The sequence below is a fragment of the Apteryx rowi genome, unplaced genomic scaffold, assembly GCF_003343035.1.
Source record: "Apteryx rowi isolate R43461 unplaced genomic scaffold, aptRow1 scaffold_446, whole genome shotgun sequence".
Classification (NCBI taxonomy): domain Eukaryota; kingdom Metazoa; phylum Chordata; class Aves; order Apterygiformes; family Apterygidae; genus Apteryx; species Apteryx rowi.
This window is the reverse complement of record NW_020450701.1, coordinates 163,288-186,753: the sequence shown is the minus strand read 5'-3', so window position 1 is coordinate 186,753 and position 23,466 is coordinate 163,288. Positions and strand designations below refer to the sequence as shown.

The window sequence follows — 23,466 nt, the reverse complement described above, 5'->3', positions numbered from 1 at the left end:
GGGGGGGGGGGTGTTTCTAATCCAAATGGCCATTAATCTTTCTTAAAGTGAAAAGGTCAGAAGAGCAAGTTATTCAATGCTAGCTGTTTTTTTTTATATGCCAGCAAAAAGCTTCTTTATTTTCAATGTTATCTTAAAATATACAGCAACACTTAAACATCCAAACTTGCATAGTGATTTTTGAAAGTTATGTCAGCTTTCAGATAGAAGACAAACTCCACACAAAGTATCAGCCCCCTACAGCTGTGTCCATAGCAATACCAACAATGCCACACAATAGTGTCCTTAAATTGCATAAAGGCAAGTGACAATACCACAGAATGAAGCAATAATGTATTGGAGCGGCTCACAATCAATCTTTAACATGTGTTATCTATTTGACTGCAGGAGTAAATCAGCATTTCAATGTCAAATTGCTAATTTAAGGCTGTATGGTCAAACATTCAAATAGCATAGCCCATGAAAAGCACAAGTGCATTGTTAAAGTAGGTTAAAGTTACTACAAGTCAAGGAGCACAAAGAAGTTCCACATCAATAAACTAGTGTTTGTGCTATGACATATATTTCATGATACAGTATTGCTAACTTACATTAAATATTTAACAGGAGGTCAGACTACAGTGTGGGCACAGCCATCATTCTTTTGCTGCTTGACCGACTCTGGTGCTGTATGTGCTGCCCATGTACATGACAGCAGAATCAAGCTCCCTGACTGTACAATGTGACATGAATTAACATTGCTCTTCAAAGGATATATTCAACACTTCCTCTGGTTTTACTTAACTGTGCCACCTAATGGCTGTGCATTAACTTTTTTCCCTTTATTTTCCATGTTCAGAAAAATGAGAAAAATATCTGCTGCCATTAATTGTATTTGGAGTTCTTTGAAAAATAAGTACATCTTGTACTTTTTCAATAGAAACCAAAGACAAAGTTTTGAACTATTTTTTCATCCCCTCTCATATTAATATGAAATTAATTCAACTTAAGACTTTGGAATTAACATTCCATTGAGCTGTGTCAGAATGCTTCTTCCCTTTACTGTTATAATTTAGCTGCATAAAGTTTTCTACCAACTCACTTACGATGACTGTTTCAGTACAATGGGGAAAAAAGAAAATGGCATTTTGTTTTTGTTATGGGAGCCTAGAACTGGCAAAATATAAAACCGTTCTGAATGCTGTACTTAAGGGAGCTGCAGCTTTTCTAACGATATCCCAGTTTTTGTTTTTTGTCTCAGTTTCACTGAAAAATTTAGATCAAAATTAAAAGCTTCTGCTTATTCTCATGTACAACTGCAAGACAGCAACCACTGTGACACATGCACATAAAGACTATGGACTGAACATTTCAAAACCAAACCAAGCCTGTGTTATTTCACATGTACACTGCAGGTAAATACAAAGGTAACTGCCTGCAAAAAAAAAATGCACATGCCAATAGAGCTGAGACCCTTTGCAAATTCAGCCATGTCAGTCCCATCATACTATTTTCCAAAGAGCAATCTCTTGTTCTGCAAGAAGGCTGGCGATGACTCAAAAATGGAATCAGGTTATGAGGCAGGATTACTGGGGCAGGTAGGTATAGATGACCCTCTTCTCGCTTCCCGTGACAAACAAGCAGCCTGACAAGCTAGCAGTCTTTGTACTGCTGCATGAACAACAGCTCTTGGAGAGATCAGGAAAATAATCATATTATTTTCTGCATTCACTAGTTGGTGTTTAGCAGCTATTCTGCATTTGAATTAAGTTACCTTTTATTTAGGAATACACAGAGATTGTCTGAGGAAAAATGGAAGATATACCTTCTGGTCTTTTGCTGCATTGCAGTAAGTTGCTTTTGTCCCTTCTCCACAGACATACTTAATGCAGTGAGGGATTTATTACTGCTTAGGCAGAAGATAAGATGTTGAAGCCCAAGACATAATACACATGTTCTGGAGTACTGTGATGCTTTAAGCAGATTTACTTGAGGGTTATGGAAAGTGCCTAGACATAGCTTCACTGTGTGCCTTTTAACGAACATTTTAATCCATTTTTCAGGTCTCAGGAGGGTGGAAAGCCAGCCACGAGACAGATGATGACAGCCATGGCACACTGCCCTGAAGTGAACATGGTGCAGTGAGGGATAAACATGCACGCTAACTTACTTGTAATTTCTTCCAAGTTTATTTGCACAGGATGAATGTAAGAGCTTTCAAAGATTTAGCCTTGTTAGATACATATTTTTTGGTTCATTCTACTTTTGCTTTAACTACAGGGATAATCAGCATCGGAAGGGGAAGAGGGGGCAAACAAACTACTGTAGGCAAAGTCATGTACCAGCTGCCCCCATTTCTACTGATGCTAAGCAGCAACCCTGCAAGCTCTGAGTACCTTGTAAGGACAGCTGGTTTTCCATTTTGTAGTCTAGGTAAAATTATACCTGCTGTTAAACTACTTTCACAAGCCCTACACATGCACTTGTTCATGCTTGCTCCCAAAAGCTAACCTTATCACTGCAAACAGACTCAGAAACCAAATGGTTCAGGGTTTGTATTCGTGCAAGCAACTCCGAAAATACAGGACTACAGTACTGAAGTAGCAGATCAGTTTCCAAAGCAAGAATTTGACTAGTTTGCTAGTATAGATGTGTTAACTCCTACTCTAATAGGAAGGAGTCTCTGGAGTCTCTTCAAACCATTCTGCTGACAGGACTGAATAGCTCCCATTTATGCTTGCTTAAAACCTATTCAAAAGCCATGGTCTAGATAAACTGGGCACGTGTTCTTTTTTAAATAAAGACTGACACATTCTTTTATATAGTTTTATCTATTTAAGGCAGGAAGTCTTTGACTCCATAAGGAAGGGGAGGAAGGCAATCAAGCCATACTGCTAAGAAGTATGACATAAAAGATTGCTAGTGTTGTGATGAAACATATACTTAAAACTATGTCCTGACTAAACAGAGCAGGCGTACTAAAATCTTCCTAAAAGTTCAGAGAAATACAGTGCAGCACTTGTGTGCTTTTATTTCTGGAACTTCTGTAACATTCTTTTCAATTATTACCCATGATACAATGGTTTTTGGTGCATATTGCCAAGCTCACCAAACTAATAACTTTGCAGGAATAATCTTTATTCTCTATGATGGTAATGAAAGCTTATTTTCTCTGAATGATGTTGGTTCATAGTTACTTTATAAGATTGAAGTTAACACGACAGAGTTAAACACAACTCTCACTTTCAAAGCTTTCACTCTGTGTTTATAGCAAGTACAATATTATTCATTATTTGCATTCCTGTAGCCTCTAAAGGCAGTCACAGACATGTCATGGAGGCCTTTAGTTACTGAGCAGTAATAGAAGTCACATGTGGAGCAACTGTGTTCCAAGATACAGATATATCTGACCAACTAGGTTTTCTCACTATAGAATAATTTAGTTACATAATACATTTAAAAAAAAAAAAAGTCCCCCATAGCTCTTCAGTTGTGAATACAACTACCAATGCTCAGAAAAGGCCAGGGACCAGGCCATGATACAGTATCAAACTCTCCCTATTTGAAAGACAACACTGTGGGGTGACTTAAGCTCCCTTGATTTTTCCTCAGAAAACTTCCACTAGTAGCTACCAATTGGTGTTGGGAAAACATTCATGTAGCTGATGTCTGTAGGTGAGATTTCACAATCAGTTTAAGCCAGTCTAAGACCCTGCTGCTGCCAAAGGGTTGTGGGAAAGAGAAATGGCCCTTTCTTGTAGCACAATGTGCTTATGTTGGATTACATATAATATCAAACCTTTTGTCTCATCTGTAAAATATGGATAAAAACCATTACATCAGAGGGTGTTGTGAGGCTTAATTTGAAAATTAGCAAGAGCTCTGAGTTACCTGAAAGTAGGAAGCTAAGTGCCAGGTTCTGTTGGTTGAAAATCCAGCCTGCTAGTAACTGCCATATCAGCATAAATGGTAAATAAAAAGCATACTGGAGTAAAATATCCTACATTCCTACCTAGCCCATCAAAGTGCTCAAGTGCAGTAATGAAACCCACATGCTGTTCAGTTCCCCAGAAACTATGTTCTCTCTAAGCAACATGGCTGCCATGAATTAGGCTCCTGGAAAAAATTCTCTCTTCAGGACTCTACTGCTACCACAGCCTGAAGAAAGACAGGAGTGGAAAGAGGAAATATACCAAAAAATTATATACTAAAGGGTTTAACCAAAAGGTTTTTTTGTGGCTAAGGCAAGTTTGTATAATACAGCAAAGCAAGTTTGTATAATACAGTAAAGTGAATCTGTCACCTTTTGCTATTACAAAGTAAGCCTTTGCACTAGTGATTCTTGTGGGCCATTTCAGCAGAGAGGACAAGATTCAGAAGGACATGGAAATCAAATGTGTTTCCCAGAACAGGCTGAGGCATATTGGCAGTACAGTCCCTATGGCCACTAAATCCATTCTGTGGCTTCAACCAGTATCATCTACCTACTTTTATTGAGCACTAAACAGATTGAGTGCCAACATCCAGCACACATCTGGCCTCAGATTCCAGGACAGCACAAGTCTTATCATGCAAAGACAAGAGTGCAAAGATATAAGTACAGTCACCTGCTGAAGTAGTGGGCTCTGAAGAACTGGTCCCTCCCTAGCCGAAAGAAACAAGCATGTCAGAGGTTATGTGGTTCTTCTCACATTTGTGTTGTGCTCTGGCAGCTACAGGAAGCTGATGCTGAAAGTCCAGCATGAAGCAGAATCTGATTTAAATGAACTGTACACACAGACCGTGTGCACAGTTTTAAAATGAAAAAATAGTATTAAAATTTGAGTTTCATTTCTCCCTTTCCCACTTCCCTTTCTCAGTTGACAGTCAACCAGCTGGTTAACTGTTCTGAACATGCACACTCATTCCCACGTTTAACCAGCACTCCCAGTGGGGCACTGTGCAGCCATATGCTATACCACCACTTTTTAATACTGAACCACAGCATACTGCCATTTCCTTAAGCTGGTGGCTGCACTCTGAGTGACAGCACCAGCAGAAGCTCAGCAGAAGCAATTACTTCACACAGAAGCAAGATACAGTTAATAGCTTCTTCCTACAGCACATGGCAGGAAAAGGGAGCTGTTGCTTCTACAGAGACAAGATATACATGATGGATGATGTCTTGCCGTTACACGGTTCCCGTTGAGTTTGGAACCATGCTTTACTCTGTTTTTGCTCCTCCTATGAACACTTCATATAGATCTTAAAAGAAAAGACAAATATCTGACAATACATTAAAAAATTTTAACTGCAAATGCAGTTTCAGGAAGCCTTTTCCAAACATGTAAAAAGCGTGTAAGTTTCTTCTTAAACAACAAAAAAGTACTCTACTTCAATAGCCTTCTAATAGCTCTGGAGCAAGATAGTAAAAAGATCATAAACTGAAAGAGAATACAGCAGGCTGACATTTTCCGCAAGGGAACTCCCCCTCCCCAATTAAGAATGACCCAAATTATTTGTAAAAATAGCATGACTTTTTAAAACAAACAAAATCACACACAATTTAAATAAAAAACATATTTTGTGAAATGTTTCAGAATATCACATGAAAAACAATTTCCACTTTTGACCAACTCTGAAGCACAGAAAAGCCTTCGCTATAGCTAATAGTCTGATCCAACTCTTATGCAAGGAATAACGCTGACTACTGAGCAAAAAAACCCACAATCAAGCTTTCACTTCAAAGCACTATTTAGTTAAAGATGATTTAGTTGACCTTTTGACAGTGTGCAATGGAACAGAAGTGGAAGACACCCAAGTTCTTCCATTCTCTAAACAAATTCAGCCCGATATCTATAAGAAATATACCTTTGTGTTAGTTAGACAAGAACATACTTTTCTGATTAAAATGTTTAAGTTAATAAAGCTTCATGGAAGCCTCAAAGAGGGCAGATAAGTCTTCTTCTGTCTGAGGACGTGGTGATAGTTTGGTCACTCTCTCCTGCAAGATTAAAGAAAAACTGGATTACAGAAGGTTGCCAACAAAATGAATCAAACAGTAGTTAACCATGTAGCTGAACTACGTGGCTTTGTACTAATGTCCTTCACAGAAAATAATAAGGTTTTGCAAATAAGTAATCAAGTAATTAAAGTAATAAGGTTGAAGCATCAACAACTGCACAGTACTTTCAAGCATATAATAGTTTAAATTGCTTATAATTAAACACACAAACTGGACAAAAAGGCAGTTCAGTTGCAAAGTCAAGTACTTTATAGATGGGTCTTGTCAATCATAGATGTCAGTACACTGGCCTGTAGTATTCTGGCAATATAGTCTATTTTAAAATTGACTTGCCAGCAATGGAACTAGGAGTTTTATTTTTAGGCATGAACATTTTCAAAATAAAACATCTCTCTAATGCCCAGAAACTGCAGTAGATGTGTAGAATAAACAGTGCTTGTTACATCAGACTCTAAAGAAGAGATATAGCAGGGGAAGGTAGTGAAACTGCTTAATAAATAGCATGTCACTTGGAATCAGAATACAAAACAGTTGTGGTTGGTCTTCATTTGGACTGTGATTCAACAGAATTTTCAGGTGTTTAAGTCCCACTGACTGAAATGAAACTCAGGTGTATGCTTCACTGCTCTGCATGACAAAATAACTACGAAGGCAGGGGTTGCAATTCAGAAAGGCCAATGTGCTATTAGTACTTTTACAGTTTTAACCATCAATGATCTTAATATTTATTTGAAGATTAAGGAGAGTTAAAAACACCTACAAAGATAGAGGGCAGGCCTACACTAGGAATGCATTGTTTCTCAGCAAAGCAGTCTTTGGGTGAATTTGGCAAAATGGAATTTCTCCTGCTACAACCTATTTCAACATCTCCCCAGTGAAAGAGGCTGTCCTAGTAAAAGTCTGAGCTTTAAGATTTCTTCCTTTTTCCCCGTGTAAGACAGTGGTGTGGGATATCGTTTGCTGTGGACCTTGCCTCATATACTGAATTGGATGCTAAGGAAGGAACACCTCCAGCCCCCCTGCAAGTGGAGAAGGCTCAGTTAACGGCACCCTTCTGAGCAGAGGCTCTCTCCCAGTAGCATGGACCTCCGTGGCAGCACAATGCCACAGCCACTCCACTTCCCTCTGAACCCACACAGCTGTGATCTGTGGACCAGCTAGATGTGGTCACAAAGCAAGACAGAGGCCATTGCATTGTGAAGTTAATATGTGAAATATTGGCCTAGTGTGGATAGGAAGACAACTTTGAGATAATCACAGTTCATGATCATAATCAGCACGATTAGCATGAGCTATGATGAGCCTGAAAAGTGCAGCTTTGTAAGTCTAACTCTGCCTACCCACTGGAAGATTTGCTGGTGCAGCTGCAACAATCAAATATTTCCCTCATCCCTGACCAACGCAGCTATGCACACAACACAGATCTAGAAAGGTCAAAGAAAAGATAAAAGAAAAGGTTAAGATTCTTCTACGCAGATTTGAAATCACATGGAAAATTCAGACAGCACTACAACAAAAGCATGTGTTTTTTTCAAAAGCCCAACACCCAATATAATAACTCAATGCTCAAGTACTCAATAGACTAACTGGGCTTATATTAGGACCCTCTGGGTCAAATTACAGTTTTGCATCTCTGTGCACTGTGACAGACAGGGTTATCTGTAAAGTCACACAGGGTGACAAGAGACATGATCACCCTGACAGACTGTACTATTTCCAAGCTATATAGAGAGAATGCTACACACTCTTTCAACCAGAGGCACCAGCACCCCCTCTACACAAGCCTGCTGTTATTGCTAATGCTCAGAAAGCAAGATCTTGGCTCTTCTAGTCTGACTCAGTAGATTCTGGAACAGTGTCAGTAATGAGCAACTTTGTGCTCATCAGAGGTTTGGCTGCATTATAACTGCCTTTGGTATGTTTGTAGAGGGGTGGGTTGGGCTAGAGAACAAGACATCTGCACTCTCTCGTTTGGTCCTCCTCATCACCCCCAAACACCGACACAGGTCCAGATATCTTAGGCCTTGGGATATAATCTTCTTTGATAGACTGCCTGCTATGTTGCAAATAAAATCAGATCCAATAGATTCCCTTAGAAAGGAAAATAAAATTCTATCTTAACTTCAAGTATAAACATTTGTCCCAACAGAGTTCCAGTCTCAAAACCTGGAAATTAGAATAGATTAGTTTTGTTTTCCTGCAGCCTGCATTTCATAGTGTGAAATATGTTCTGCAAATTTATTAGAGGTATCAGTCTACACCACACTGCATTGCCAACATGAATAGGTCGGTCGGTGCTGTATTCCAAAGAAAACCTACCGCAAGATGAAAAGAAAAATATATCGAAGACTGAACTGTATGGAATACCTCTGCGGGTAATGGACCATTAAGAAACACCAATGCGTTTTCATTATGCTACACTTCATGTACAAAAATAAGGTTTGAAAAACTATTAACTCATCTCATTTTACACAGTACAATTAATCACTGATGCAGTAAGAGGACAGTAAGTGAATTAAAAGTCAATTTGAGCTAAGCTAACAAGCAAACAAAAAACCCACTACAACATCTTTTGATGAAGAATTAAAAAAAAAGCTATACAAAACATACCTTTGATGAGATTTTGTGCTTGTAATGATCCAAAAATAATTGCTTTAAAATAACATATTATCAAAACACACCTCCAAAGTGCCCCATAACAACTTACATGCAAAAACTATTTGATGGACTCTCAGGGACCTTAGTTTTCTTCGGGGCTTTGCCACTGATCTGTTGTGTGTGATCCTAAATACCTGCATCTTTGTGTCTCGTTTTCTCAGTTATAAAATAGGAATATTAATATCCCCTCTGTTACCCTCTGTTTTAAGTTGCTCTGAGACTTATGAATGAGAAGAACTAGACATGGTAACAGGTATTGTCATAAAAAACAAATAACCTTTCAACCTACAAAATTTTCTTTTTCTCTATAGCATTTATTTCCCTTGATATTTGGTGGCAATAAATCCTAAGAAGACAGAACAGTCCGTAGCATATGAATCGAAGTGTCTTTTTACAAGGGAGATATTGGATTTTCCTTTCAATGGGATGTGTTCCTTTTTGCAGTGTCTTTGTGAGCAATGAAACAATAAAGGGTATTACAAGTTTAATCTATATCATCCCAGGGGACCTTATTTCAAATTCTGATGGGGGTCAATGGAACAAAAAAGCCATCTGGGAAGAAAAGTGCAACTTTTCAATAAAGAAAAGTCTAATGCAAAGTGAGCTTGATCATTCTTACTAGCTAGCATTCAGTATTAAGGCTTTAAGTATAACCCATCCTGCATGTATAAGTAACAGATAGTTAAGAAAACACAGTCTCTTCTACCAAATTCAGAGTTATATGAAAAACACCGTCTTTTCAGAAATTTGAAGTTTTAAAAAATTTAACTAGCCATTCTTTCTGAATCCATGTGAAGAACAGACTGCAGTATGTATTCCATTTCACTGAAAAGAAAAACCTAAGCTGTGCAAAGGAAAAAGTTGACTATCCATCATTTTCTCCATTTTAATTGTTTTCATGTAGGACTAGAAATAACATTTGCTTGAAAAGAAACACTTTTGTTTATTAAAAAAATCTGTCCTTTTTGAAAAGAAAAACTGCTTTACTTTCTGTCTTACCTGAGGCAGAGTGCCTTTGACTAATTCAGGGATGTCTGCTTTAGAATAACCAATTGCAGCTAAGCCATCATCAACATTCAGATCAAATAGGAATTTCCGGAGCGTGTCTGCCAAAATAAACCCCGCATCTTTGATTCTGGCAGTGCGGATGTCAGCTCCTAAAATAAGACATAATGCCTTGACTGTAGGGTGGAGAGAGAGGAGGAAGTCTGCTCTGGACTTAATTTAATCATAATATCAGCTGAATACATATCCATATATAACAGTTACCGCTCTAGAAGCAACACGAATTAAAAAGAGGAATCAGTCTTCATTTTACAGTTGGAATAATTTGTAAAAGGTGGAATAAAACAAGATCAGGAGAAGCAAGTAACTGCTAGCAGAAAGACTAACTGCCACGTGAAGTTAACTTCCTTTCTCTCTGTACTTACATGGAGAAGCACTTTTCAGTCTAACTGCTGGGAGGAAAGAAGCTAGCACATGAACGTCAGTGGTATTTATTTTTATGCACAGAGTGCCAAATGCTAACTTTTTTAAGGCCTTGAGTTTGCTGACATCTAGAGGACATGAAAACCAGTGATCAAATAATTTTCTATTTGTTTCTCATTCTTCTGTTCAGAGGATGAGAGTACGTAGGCTGAGAGGAGAAACAGGAGATAGCAGGGCAGTGTTAGAGGGGTTAAGTAAATCCTGAAATTAATGCTATTTCAATATATGCTGTCTGGTGTAGGATAATGTAGGACTGAAGAGGAATAACTGATATCTTGAAAACATTTACTAAACAGCAATGAAAGCATCAATATAAAATGAAAGTTTATCAATGTTTCGTACAGAATAGCTTGCTCCCCTTTTATAAAGAATGGCCAGAACTTAATTAAAAATAAAAGAAGAATTACAAGTAGAAATAGAAGACATAGCTTCCTCTGTATTGCTTCTTTCCAAAGCAGATTTGTTCTCTGCATAACGTCAATGACGTTACACCAGAACAATGTTGGGTCCAAGTGCTATACTGAGAGATGAGCAAGAACACAACTCAGTTACAGGAAAAATATTTTCTGTGATCCTCAGGCTCAGATATTCGGGTAATAAGAGTGACAATACTGTGGCAGAGACTGTCTGGGAGAAATTGATAAATAACTTATTAGAGAGTCTTGTATGAAGTCTCATGCTATTGGGATTATGCCATGCAGTCTGAATTTATCCTGGGTTTTGCTGTGGAGTAGTTGGAACATGAAGGCAATCCAGTAACTTTAGACAGTAAAGTACAAAGGGAAAGGGAGGAGGGAAAAGAAGGATAGTAAACATGAAGGGCACTCTTGAAACATTGCTCCAGTTGTAGTACTTTCTTTTTGCTCAACCTAAAGAATACATTGATCTTTGGAAGCACTTATAAAATTTCTGGCCACACACACACCTATTTCAACTGTTTAAGAATCCACCAAGGGAGATATTAAGCTTGTTCTAGCTGTACTTAAATTCACAGCTGCACATACACACAACATAACTATTTACTAATCTGCTCCATGTCATAAAATACCTTCTTAGTCATGGCATTTGGCAGCATGACAGATTTGAATCAGCTACTGTAGTCAGTTGGACTCTGGGCTGGAATCAAAAGTAAACACCTCAGGTGGGAGTTAAATTCATTTTCATGGCACATGTTTTCGGCAGAATCCTTTTATAGCAAGGAAGACAGTAACACAGTTTAAATTTCTATTGAGAAAATTAAATGAAGCTTTCAGATACAGAATTTCTGGCAGCAGTTTATACTGTAAAACCTAGAGGAATTGCTGTTTAACTACTTGTTTTAAAATCAAGGAGCCAGAGTTCAAATTCTCCAGATATGCTGTGCTGGCCAGTTATCCAACAACATTTTCTTAGTCCACTTTATTTGAATTGTATGTTATTACCGTAGGAACACAGAAATTTCCTAGCTTAGTATATGATTCCAACTAGGTTCATAGTCTGTCTTTGACCATAGGCAGAACTGCATACTTTGGAAGAAAACCAATCAAACCTTATAACCAACAATTATAATATAATCTGAATTTTCCCCCAATATATTTTTTCTAACCACATTGTTTTAAATCATCTTTAATACGACAGTGATACTTTCATTGTCCATATAAAAGTCCCACTCTTGACCTACCATGCTTTCAGGTTAGTTACACAGGGAAGTCATACTTGCGACTGGATCGTTGTGTACAGATACTGAAGATAGTGAGCATGGGTATTAGCAGCAGTTTATCTACAACACAGAGCCTAGAGCAGGCAGAAAAGCTGACCTTAGATAACAAATACATTAGCTCACATGCAGTCATGCGGGGGTGCAGTGAAGAAGTATCCTCTCTCTAGGAGGCCTTCTGGCTATGGGTTCCACAGATTCACAAGGCACTGTATGAAAAGGTCCTCTCTAAACATGCTGCCTGCTTACAGCATTTACTTTTATTCTGCCAAGGGGCAGAAGAGGCCACTTTCTTCATTAATCCAGTTCTGTGCCATTACAGATGTGTCCATAGAAGAGGTAGTCCACACTCTCCCTCAACACAGGCCACTAAAATTCCAACACCTCCAAACAGGCTTAGGCCTACAGCAGAAAGACTGAAAGCCACGGTTATTATGCGCCTCAGGAAAAGAGCAGGAGTAATTTAGAACATTACTCTGTCCAAATTCTCTGCAACAGCAGGGAACTTGTTAGGCAAAATGCTCCATTTTAGCTAACAGATGCACACTTTCGAGAGTACTGTTTTGTTTTATGGTATCTACTCTAAAGTAACTTCTATCCATAAAGCACCAAGAGAGATGTCAATCACAACTACTCTCTCCTGATTCATAAGATAGCCTCACAATATAGTTAATTTCACCTTGAAAGTTTTCTAGCTAAGCAGCAGATTTCTCAAGCTCGCTCCTCTAAGCACATGTCATCATGTAGTATCAAAAGTTAGCATTATACTACCCAGATATCAAATCCTCTATTTGCACTATGTGTATGTAACTCAATCAGACTCCAGAACCAGTATTTGTTTTTTAAACTTAAAACCCCTGCAAAAATGATTACAATTGTTTGCACACATTCTTTTTCTCCCCAAAAGACAATTTGGGAAGAACTCCATTTCCATTAGTAAGTTGTATCAACAGAGATTCCTACCTAGTATCCCTGCAGCTTCCAAGTGCCGCTCAGGAAGTACCTGTGCTGTAAAAGCAAACACTGCTGGGGATGTCAGCACCACAGAAAGGCCATGTGGCTGGAGAAGAGAAAAGCATAAAAACGCATCAACAGAATATCTACTTACTGCTTAACCAATGTGCTTTAATGCTTATTAATGTGACATAATGGAGAATTGAAGTGTATAGTATGAAAACAAAGATAAACCAAGTTTTACCACTAAAGAGTGATCCACATTATAATCCTTTGGTTTATAAGTTTTCACCAAACCAGAAATAGGGTAAGACATTCCATGGCTGGAACAGAGAGTAGAGAGAAAGTGGTTAGGGCAACTCTCCTGATGTTCAGAAGACTTGTGTTCAATCCCTTGTACCGCCAGTCTTCTGTATGCATGTCTCTCATGCACAGATACTCAAAAGGCATTTAGATACAGATATGGTAACAGATATCCCTCACCCTCTGCACCTTAGGACCTACCTGTAAAAACAGCAAGAACAAGCATCTCCTTGCTTTGTGAGTGTGAAGTTATACTAGTCCAAAAAGACTGAAACATGCTCAGATACTGAAGTAATGCAAATAGGCCATGAATAGCATCATCTGCATCCCTGCCTGATCACACTGAGTAAAATAAACATCAGTCTGAAAGTACAATTAGAGTGGATTTGCTCAAACAAAAGGAACGAAAGGAAGGTCTCTGAAGAGATTTACTGCTAATAATTTTTTCACATAATTCAGGCTTAGGCGCTGCTTCTCTGAGATTTTCACACATATGAAACTTGACTGCTTTAAAATATTAATTACAGCTCATTTTAGCTTGCTAAATGTCTACCCCACAGACAAACTTACTGTCAACTACTTCAGTTCAGGAATGGCACAAGATTAGCTCTGCACTGTGTGACTGTAGAACAGCTAACAGAATGTAACATTTTAACAGCCGGTGATTTTTTTTTCTAATTATGTTTTTTACAATCAAGGAAGGTAAAGTAGGCCGTGTTTTGGAATTTTTACAGGATTGGTTTTGAGTCATACCAAGCCAGAATGTAGAATCCTCACACTGTTAGTGCCAAGCAACTACTAATTTATCATAGCATAAGGTCTCTCTGTGATAATGGACATCACAGGCCAGGCTACAATGTCACATATTCAGGGAATAACGGCAGCAGTGTCTTTGGTAATCTTAAACAAACACTAGAGAGAAGGTGATGTGGGAAGGGGTTAACACTTTTCTGTACTCACCAGAGATGAACACCAGCATTGCCAAAGCCAATACCAGCAAAAGCACTTGCTAGGTGCATGCTAGCTCTTGCTTCACGGTCTTCAGGGTTTCTGATGGCTCTGTGCACCATGGAGACAATGCTACTAGTAAACTCACATATGGATTGGTAATTCAGGATGGGGAGAAAAGGTTTGTTTATGGACAGATATACAAAAACCTCCAGGATAAATTGAGAAAAAAATGCCAGAAATGAGATCGTCACTTCCATGACACTTCAAAGGGATCCTGCTTCTACCAAACTGGTTCACTGAAGGGTGAATTTCCTCTAACTTTTCAAAAAATTGAATAAACAGCATGAAATTAGCCATATTCACCTCTGGTTTAAACAATTCTACTATGGAACTCTGGTAAGCACATGTATAGATTCAAGCTCTGAGCTTTTTTCATCATCTCATTAGATGCTGGTCTGAATTGCACCATCTGCGAATGAAGAAGACAGGGTTCCCTGCCTGCCTACACACCAGCATGCTTGTATTATTTGACAACATGGAGAAAAAGTCTAATGAGCAGATTTCAGCCCATAGGAACAATAAAAACCTACTTTGACTAGATAAGTACTGTATAAACTTTATAAAAAAACTCATGTTGATCTTTAATAGAACTGCACATGATATACAAAAGCGGCCTCTAGGCTAAAACTTTACTGGTAAGGATCAAATCCAGCTCCCAGTTAAGTCAAAATTTAATCTAAATAGAAGGTCTTCTAAGTTATGAACTAATTTCCAATAAGCATGTAATTTTACATATTCATAAGTGAATGTGGTCATCTTTTCGATGGACTTATCTACTATTTGTGTAAGTATCTTCATTTACACTGAAAGTCAGCGAAATGACACCAGCACTATTTAGTTCAGTTTATCATATATTCCCTTTATACTGTCATAGAAAGAGGATTCTTGAAAAGTATAAGAGTGCTGCTCCCATCTTAACTGAGCAGCTCAAAATGCTTTAACTGAGGGCTTCTGAAACAGATCCTCAGAAGCATTAAAAAGCTACCTCAGCAACTTAACACTGTAACCCTAATCCTACTTCCAATTTTATTTGACATAATTTTTTGGCTTTATTCAAGGGAAATCCAGGGCAGGAAGTGAAGTTTTAATATAATAATTTGCTTTTTTCAGCCTAAAATTCAAGTTCTTCTAAGCATCCCTTTCTGAGCACTGAAAACTGAACATACTGAGAGGAGGAATGGCTGTTAGACGCATTACCTTTTCAAATATTTAGCTACAATGCGCAGAGCATGGAGAGCCCAGACATCACTGATGGGGTTGCTGCCTTGGTAAGCTGGTCGGCTGATTGGATTTGAAGGGCAGGGACTGCGCATCTTGTAAGGAAGAGCAGTGTATGATTCTAGAGCATGACTAAAAGAAAGATTAAAAATGAATTAAGTGAAAGAACTGCACTTTACTGCCCTGCTGCCCTTTGAATCCAGGTTCCTCTTACTTACTTTTGGTGCTTAACAGATGCCAAAATTAGAAACACAATCTCATAGACGACTGGGAGAAAGCTGGATGGACACCTCCAGAATGCCTAGCTCTCCAACAAACCCACAATCCAAACACTGTCATAATCTATCAACTCAGGCCACTCCAAAAGTTAGGTCGGATGAACTGGCATCTTGGTTTGTAACGCTTTTCACTCAAGAGTGCTGTGAATTTGCAATGGGTGCATTTCCTTTCTGTAAGACGGAAGCTTTAAAAGGCTCTAGCACTATAAGCATAGTAAGCTACTTTTCTTTTAAAAGTATTGACCTTTAAAAATTTGGCATGTGATACTTAAGCTAAGTGAAACTTAGCTTAAAGTGGAAGTCTTGTCTGCCAGAGGCTTGAAACTCTGACTATCATAAAGCACAGCATTGCCTACATTGCTACATTTATATGTACAAAAGTACAGACAAGATATTTTAATTTATAAACAAATGCCTAAATTCCATTACAGGTATTGTAATTTAGGATAATTCACTAAGCTTGAGAAATCACAAAGTTTCATTACATACATATTACTTTAATATATACAACATACAAAAGCAAAGCAAGCTCTGACTCTCAGAATAGAAACTTCCATGCATTTTGTGCAGTTAGAATCTGAAGTTTAAAGCAGAAGAAAATTTTATGACAAGCAAAAAGCACATTATGAGAGAGGTTCTGAAAGTTCTTGTAATTGGGTTAAAACTTGCCAGCATTCCACAAGCCCTCACAAAGTTTTGTTGACACATTATGGCTTTTATTAGAAAATCCTCCTTCTCTATTCCCTGCTATGTCTGTCAGCCATGCTAAATGTTGTCACAGTTTTGTTATTAATCCTCTACTTGATTGCTTAAGAAGTGACACCTAGACTGTCTTCCCCAACAGCCACCACTCTAGAAGCAAATGGTTTGTCCAGTGCACTGCATGAACATTAAAATCTCTGCAACTGAATGATTTGCTTCCTAAGGGACTGAGGGAGGCAGTGTAATTAAGTAAGAGGAAGGTATAACTGAGATCACCTTAAAAAGAACAGTAAAAGAGAAGAAAGGTCATCTTTTTCTTCCCCTAAAATATTTTTTTCTACAACTGTTATAGTAAAAATATAAAACTGTAATAAAACTGAATAGCTGCCTACACAGAAAACTCACCAAAGCACATCAAAGCCACTGTTGGCCACTATTCGCTCTGGCATGGACAGTGCGTGTAAAGGATCAATGATGCCTAGTATGGGCTTAATGGCTCTTGAAGCAATGCCTGCAATATGTAAGTGAGGAAAATAAGTTAAAGAATATTTACATTAAAATGGGACAAAAAAGCGTAATGTTCAATATTTAAAAATAACGAAGGGAAATGATTTGAAACTATGAAGATAAAAGCAGAGGAAAGGAAGAGAAGAAAGAGTAAGAAATATCTATGTCTCTAGGTCTAAGTCTCTATCTCTAAGTCTTACAGTAAAAGAGAGTTGTTTGATTTGGCACTGTTGCCTGGAGTGAATCATACCAGGCAATGTTCTCTCTCCATTTGTAACCCTCCCTGAGCAGCCTATACTTTCAAAACTTCTGTGCTAAATGGTATCTGCAACATTATTCTTTAATTTATATCTTCTGGGAACAATCAAAAAGCAAGACTGGTTTGATTCTAGAATTAACTGTTATTGGTAATTGCTGTCTTCAGCATCTGTAATAACTGTACCTTCATGTTGCGGTTAAGGGGGCACAGATACAGCTTTGAGAGAGAGATTGATACAGGAGAGAGAGAGAGAGAGAGAGAGAGAGAGGGAGAGGGAGAGAGAGAGAGAGAAAATGACTGACTGACTATATATAGAGTGGAAAACTGAGCTATAGTCAGAACTCCTTAGTACACCCAATTGTCCCAAATACTGTAGCCTGCACGGCTGCATGGCACATAAAACCCACGCAACATTAAGAAGTAAAACCTCAAAATAGCTATGAAGCTTAAGATGACATTTTAGCTTTAATCCTTATTTTCTAGGGATGAAAAGGTCAAAGGAAGACAGCGCCCCTTACTGCCCAGCATCTTAGGCCTGAGGTTTCAAAAGTCAGGAAAAGGAATATTTGGTTGCAATTACACAACAAAGAAACAGGAGTCTCAAAAACAGAAAGGAAAATATAGAAGAAATAGGGAACAGTTGGTTGATCCTGAAAGAAAGTAGAAATCTCCTTTCTAATTAACATTTTCTGCCATTTAAAGACTTGAAAGATTTTAGTTTCGTGTTTTGCCTTCAAACTATAATACACTGTATTATACAAGCATTTCATTATGTTAATATGCTTTAAGTTTAACTCAAGGGGGAAACCTTTAAACTCTTCAAATTTGTCTGTGGTGGTTGAATAGAATGAAATGACACTTGAAATGACATGCAGTATCCCTTTCTTTCAAGGCAGGGAAATATTGAAGACATTAGAAAAAATTTGTCTTAAATAGCAGCCAAAAAATCTCACCAGTTTTTACTTTTAGTTTTTTGAAGTCAAAAATGGCAACACCAGTAGTTTCACTTCCAGTTCCAGCAGTCGTAGGAACTTAAAAAGAAGAATGGAGATAATAAGAAATAATAAGTAATAAATAATAATGCAAAATAAATAAATAAAAATACAATAATAATGCAATTAAAAAATAAAGGATCTAGGAAATCTCAGAGGTATCCCTGAAGAACCAATTACTAGATCTGAAGCCAAAAGGTCAAAGAGAAACAGCCAACATTATTCTCTTTTCCCAGCGAAAGGAGTCAAACTCAGTTAAACAAACCGCTGACAAACCGGTGATCTTACTTCCACTGAAGTATATAGCAAAATTGTTGCTGAATACAACTGGAGAAGAAATAACTCAAATGAAGGTGAAAAGTTCAGGGTAAACTGATTTCAGCAGAAATATCACCTACAGAGAGCATGGAAGGACCCCCTTTCTCCCACCCCTCCCTCTTTACCTGCAATGAGTGGCTTAAGGGGCGCAGTGACAGGCTTCCCTTTCCCAATAGGAGCATTGACGTAGTCCAAGAAGTCTGACATAGGGCTGGACGCATACAAGTTGGCAGCTTTACAGGTGTCTATTACAGACCCACCTCCAACAGCAACGTAGGCATCAAACTCTCCCTTTTTAGCAAATGCAATAGCATCCAGGAAACTTGGAAAACAAGAAAGGCTTTCCAATTAGTCAGGAGAAAAGCAGTACATGGGAAAAAACATAAGTATTAAGACCAGTGTACAGATCACAAACACACGGATGTTCAAAGAGACATTCAGCGTGCTTTAAGAGCCCAGGCACTATTTTTGAGAAATGCAGTCAGAAGTAGTACCTTTGATCTGTTGGCTCCACTCGGACTTTATCATACATTTGAAAGTTTATACCATATTTTGCCAAGGAATTCAATACTGCTTTTACAGGAGGGAGTTGGGAAAGGTTTCTGTCTGTCATCAAACAAACTCTTCTAGCACCAAGATTCTGCAGGTCCTATAATAGCAGTGAAATTAAAAAATAAACAACTGGTATAAAACCATAACTTAAACTATTTAAATACTAATCCAATTCAACCAAATAATTTGATTAAAAACACTAAAAATAATTGGTTATTGTAAGATTTTTGAAACAGTATAAGTTAAAAGAGTTCACATACATATAAGGACACAGAAAACAGCWGAATTTATAAAGTTGTCAAACTTTTATAGTTGAAGTCATATGAATATACTAGAAGAAAGCTAATAATATGGATGTCCAGCAAGTGAAATGGAACCACAGTGAAAGGCAAAATATGTTTTCAAAATTTTTTTTTTCCGTAAGTCCTGTGATATAAAAAGTCTTATCCACAGGTTAGATCTCCTCTAGCTGCCTATCAAAGGTTTGCATTGAAATCTGGAACATTTAATGTTGAATATTAATATAATCCAGTGTTGAAAAATGAAAGATAATTAGAATAAGGTGACCAAAAAGAAGGCAAATAATACATCTTAACATTTGCTAAATTAATTGTCACAATTAATAGTTCAACAAAACATGTAACTCTGAATGATCCTGATGTATAAAGATAGAAGTTCTGTCCAACTTTTCTTTTACTATCTGACCAATAATTTGCTCTACAAATTTCAGATAAAAAAAGAGAACTGTTAATGCTATAAATGCCGAGAGGAAAAAAAAAAAACAAAACAAAAGCCCATGATAAAGGCAAACTAGAACAATGTTACTCAGGTGAATCATCCCACACTGCTCAAGGCAGTAGAAACAAAAATTCTGCAATTCCATTGTGCAAGCTCAGAGCTCAACTCAATACCCATCTAGTTTAATGGCAAGTCTCTGATTCACTTTAATGAGCACTGGAAGAGATGAAAGCGATCTTGAGGAAATTCTGGTGAGTCAAAACTCAACTCGATCAGGACTCAAAACTTTTTGAATTAAATTTTCTGTCAGAGAAAAATATTCCTGAATAATACTGGCAAATCATCAAAGATCTAATCTTCCATTAAGCTGCATTTCATGCAGTCACTTACACTACATCAATATTGATGTAGAATGCTACTATTCTTATCTAACTATTTTCCAACCTTTTTACATTGGTATATATGACAACAAATATTGCAAAGCAGTAGAGATTCAGACACACTATATATAAGCTTTCCTTATAAAATGGATTGGTAGTACCAGTAGTCCTCTAGAAAATAACTTTTCACCAGTGACACATTTCCACTGTTGAAGCTCACCATGCCAATTTCTTTAGTAACTCCTTCTCCATATCGGATGTTTGAAATGGCCATCTACAAAATAAAGAATATATTTTTCTGGAAAAATGGAGAAATTGCATCATGTCCCATGTATCCAAGATGAAATACAAACAAACATTACTAAATATATTGAATAACTATATTGAACAAATTTATTAATGTAAATATTTCTTAAATGTCATATCTGGAATTATATATATACTGCTACATTTAAATAAAATATATTTTATTATTAAATCTACCTCAAATGCATAGTCTGTATTTCCCAGGGCAGCTTGTTCAGGAACTGGAATGGAAATTAAACAATACAGTTAGGGAACAAAAAGTGGCTTAAATTTGTATTTCAGTACCAAGGTTAATTGATTCCTTTGCTTTTAAAACCACTAATACATTTGCACAGGTTGTCTTGGCTTGTCTGGATAATACTTATCAATTTTGTCCCTTGCTATTTGCTAGTTCAAATGATCTGAGTACTTAGTTTGATTAATATAATTCAGTGATAGAAAGGTGTTTTTTCTGTTCTGCAAGAACTAATTCTTTACTACGCAAGTTGAACAAGTTACCAGGATGTCTGCATGATAATTTGTTCATAGTCTGGAAAGATCAGAACAGTACATAATAAATACGTAGAACATTTATAGAATTCTAGATTTAGACGTATTACAAATGAATGTAAGAGCTACATGATATCCTTCAGAACAATCTTCATATAAGTTCATGAGACATCCTCTATATGCACACCTGGATAGAAAACATCTTTTGTGCATGCGAGAATAATTCAGAGCCACATATTTGCTTGCTATGTCATTCTTGCATGAAGTTCCACAAAGCTCTGTACTTTTGCATATCCTCATGTTACCGCAAAGTGAAACAAACTGCATCAACTGAAGCAGCCCGTTCTTCTCCAAGAAAAGATCAGATGAGGCATTCTGCTCTTTCTGCCGAAGTCATGCCTTCTGTCTGCTATATTAATTGAAAAAATGTGATTTGGATCCGGACCCAATGAGTGAAGCCAGGATAAGGAGCCTACAGACACTCTGGGGTGCACTGAAGCACTGACCCACAACAGTAACAGATAGATGTATTAAAATCCTTTATATGCCTTCTATTCAAGCTCAGGCCAGCTGCTATCAGCTTTTTCATTGCCATCTCTTGCCAGGCTGTACATGTTTGACCTCTCCTGGAGTCCGAGTCTGCTGTACTCTCAAGCATTAATTTGACAGGCTAAGAACATGTCCAAGCCATTTACTTTCTTGCTTTCTGATGGTATAATGGGTGCCCTGCTGTTACATTCTTGAGCCAAACTTAACTTTCAGGAAGAATTTTACTGAGTTCAAGAATTGCTTTATTTCCTGGAACACTGTCACAAAACGCAATGAACAATTTTCTGCTAGGGTCACTGTTAAGTCAGTTACCACTTTTTAGAGATCTATGGAACTGTTATTATTTTGCTATATATACACTTTAGACTCAATTTCTGCTGTAGAACTTACAGAGGGGATCCTTAACACAGACTTCCCTTTACAAAGGGATTATTTTGAATTGACTGAGTATGTCATCAGGCAGATAGGCAGAAGAACTAGTTTCTGTTTTCAGTTCTGCTATTGTCTGGCTGTCTTGGGTATAATAAATGTCTGAACATACATTAGCTTTTCCATATGTTAAATGGTGATGATCATTCTTTAAAGACCTTTGAAAAATGTCTTAAGTAAAGCATATGAAACCAAGCCACTCAGAAGCACTTATTACTGAAATTATGGCCAAAATTATTACTTTTTATAGGAATTTTATCTACCATATCTTCTAGAAACCCTTACAGTGTTAAAAATGAAACATATGTGATGTACTAAAAGATTAAGAACATCTGGAGACTAACTTAGACTCCCTCTACAGCCAAGGGAGAAAGAAATTCCTCCAGAGGGCAACTCAGTCACTGTATGTATGCAATCCTCCTGCTCTTATTCCAGGATCGCAATCCAAGTAAGCCACACTCTCTTGACTGACTGCATAAAAAGCCTATGGAGATTACACTCCTCAAACTAAAGTAAGTCTTTGTGAATATCTGCTGTTCACTGGTATCATTTTCTGTTTCTTTTGTAATGTAAGAGATGCACATTTTTCCCCTCAGAAGCAGATCTAAAGTTAAGATGGTTCAGGTGATAACGTCAGTAGTAACAGCCACAGTAAATTTCTGACCAAGTTGCCTTACAACAGATGAAAGGAGAGAAGGAACAAATTAGGTACGACTTACATGAAGACACTGAATCTCTCCATATTATTACTGTATAGTTAGAAAATAACAGACTACTTACCTTATTCTTTAAAGTGTTCTCTTTTCTCCCTTTTATGTGCTCCTTCCACCCAGGTTATAAACCTGGGTACAAGGTCATGGTCTCATACATAATTATTTCAGAGACACAAATAAGTCTTACCTTGGGAATAAGCGTGGCCATGGCTTGGGCACCGACATCTAATTAAAAGGGAAATAAATCATGGTTAAAACAAAAAACTGACAAGAAAAATTAATGTGTGTGTAAAAGAAAGTCTCCCGTATGTACTCACTGATCATGTTTTACCTCAAAATTTTTGACAACGGCGACTGCCATCTAGTGTTAGATAATGTAGATGTAGATTGCCTATATTGAAGGCCTAAGAACTGTTTTAAGAGTAGATCAGCAGCTGGCGTACAGCTTATACAGTAAGCCTGAACACCACGGAGGTGAGTGGCTGTACGGATTTATACAGTATACAGATCACAGATCACACAGACTGAACAGGTGTCCAGGAAAATGGAAAAGGATTTCAGTAAAATGGATGTGATAAGCCCCTGCCTTCCGTGGTGCTGCTGAACGTGAATCGGTGTGCGTGTGAAGTGCTCACGCAGCGTAGGCAGCAGGTGAAGGGGAGCAAGGCATGCAGATGGTGAGAGAGGTTAGTGTGATATGTGCTAATTTGTTACATCAAATTGAGAAACAGCCTTGAAACAGCCTGGACTGTGATGTGTGCTAATTGGTTACATCAAAGTAAGAAACAGCCTTGGAAACATCTGTGGGAACATCCTACATCCTGTGGTGGGGGCATGTACCCTGCCTGAGATAAGGGAGTTGAGATAGCAAAGCGGCAATGTTAGTTTAGATAGCCTAATATGGTGATGGCGTTGTCACACAACTGTGAAATATAGCACGACT

General features: G+C 37.7%; 1 protein-coding gene across 1 annotated transcript in view; it reads right to left on the bottom strand.

Annotated features, from left to right (window-relative positions):
• The window catches only part of ADHFE1 (alcohol dehydrogenase, iron containing 1), a 26,657-nt gene continuing 3,191 nt past the window's right edge, over window positions 1-23,466 (bottom strand). The window contains exons 2-15 of the mRNA XM_026077008.1: window positions 22,855-22,914; window positions 22,711-22,748; window positions 20,521-20,564; window positions 20,258-20,311; window positions 18,862-19,016; window positions 18,493-18,689; window positions 18,011-18,088; window positions 16,697-16,802; window positions 15,291-15,443; window positions 14,043-14,141; window positions 13,024-13,102; window positions 12,789-12,885; window positions 9,641-9,798; window positions 1-5,962 (exon numbers count right to left, since the gene is read on the bottom strand). Of these exons, the coding sequence (XP_025932793.1) occupies window positions 5,879-5,962; window positions 9,641-9,798; window positions 12,789-12,885; window positions 13,024-13,102; window positions 14,043-14,141; window positions 15,291-15,443; window positions 16,697-16,802; window positions 18,011-18,088; window positions 18,493-18,689; window positions 18,862-19,016; window positions 20,258-20,311; window positions 20,521-20,564; window positions 22,711-22,748; window positions 22,855-22,914 (1,402 nt within the window). The 3' untranslated portion in view covers window positions 1-5,878. The remainder of the gene's footprint in view (window positions 5,963-9,640; window positions 9,799-12,788; window positions 12,886-13,023; window positions 13,103-14,042; window positions 14,142-15,290; window positions 15,444-16,696; window positions 16,803-18,010; window positions 18,089-18,492; window positions 18,690-18,861; window positions 19,017-20,257; window positions 20,312-20,520; window positions 20,565-22,710; window positions 22,749-22,854; window positions 22,915-23,466) is intronic.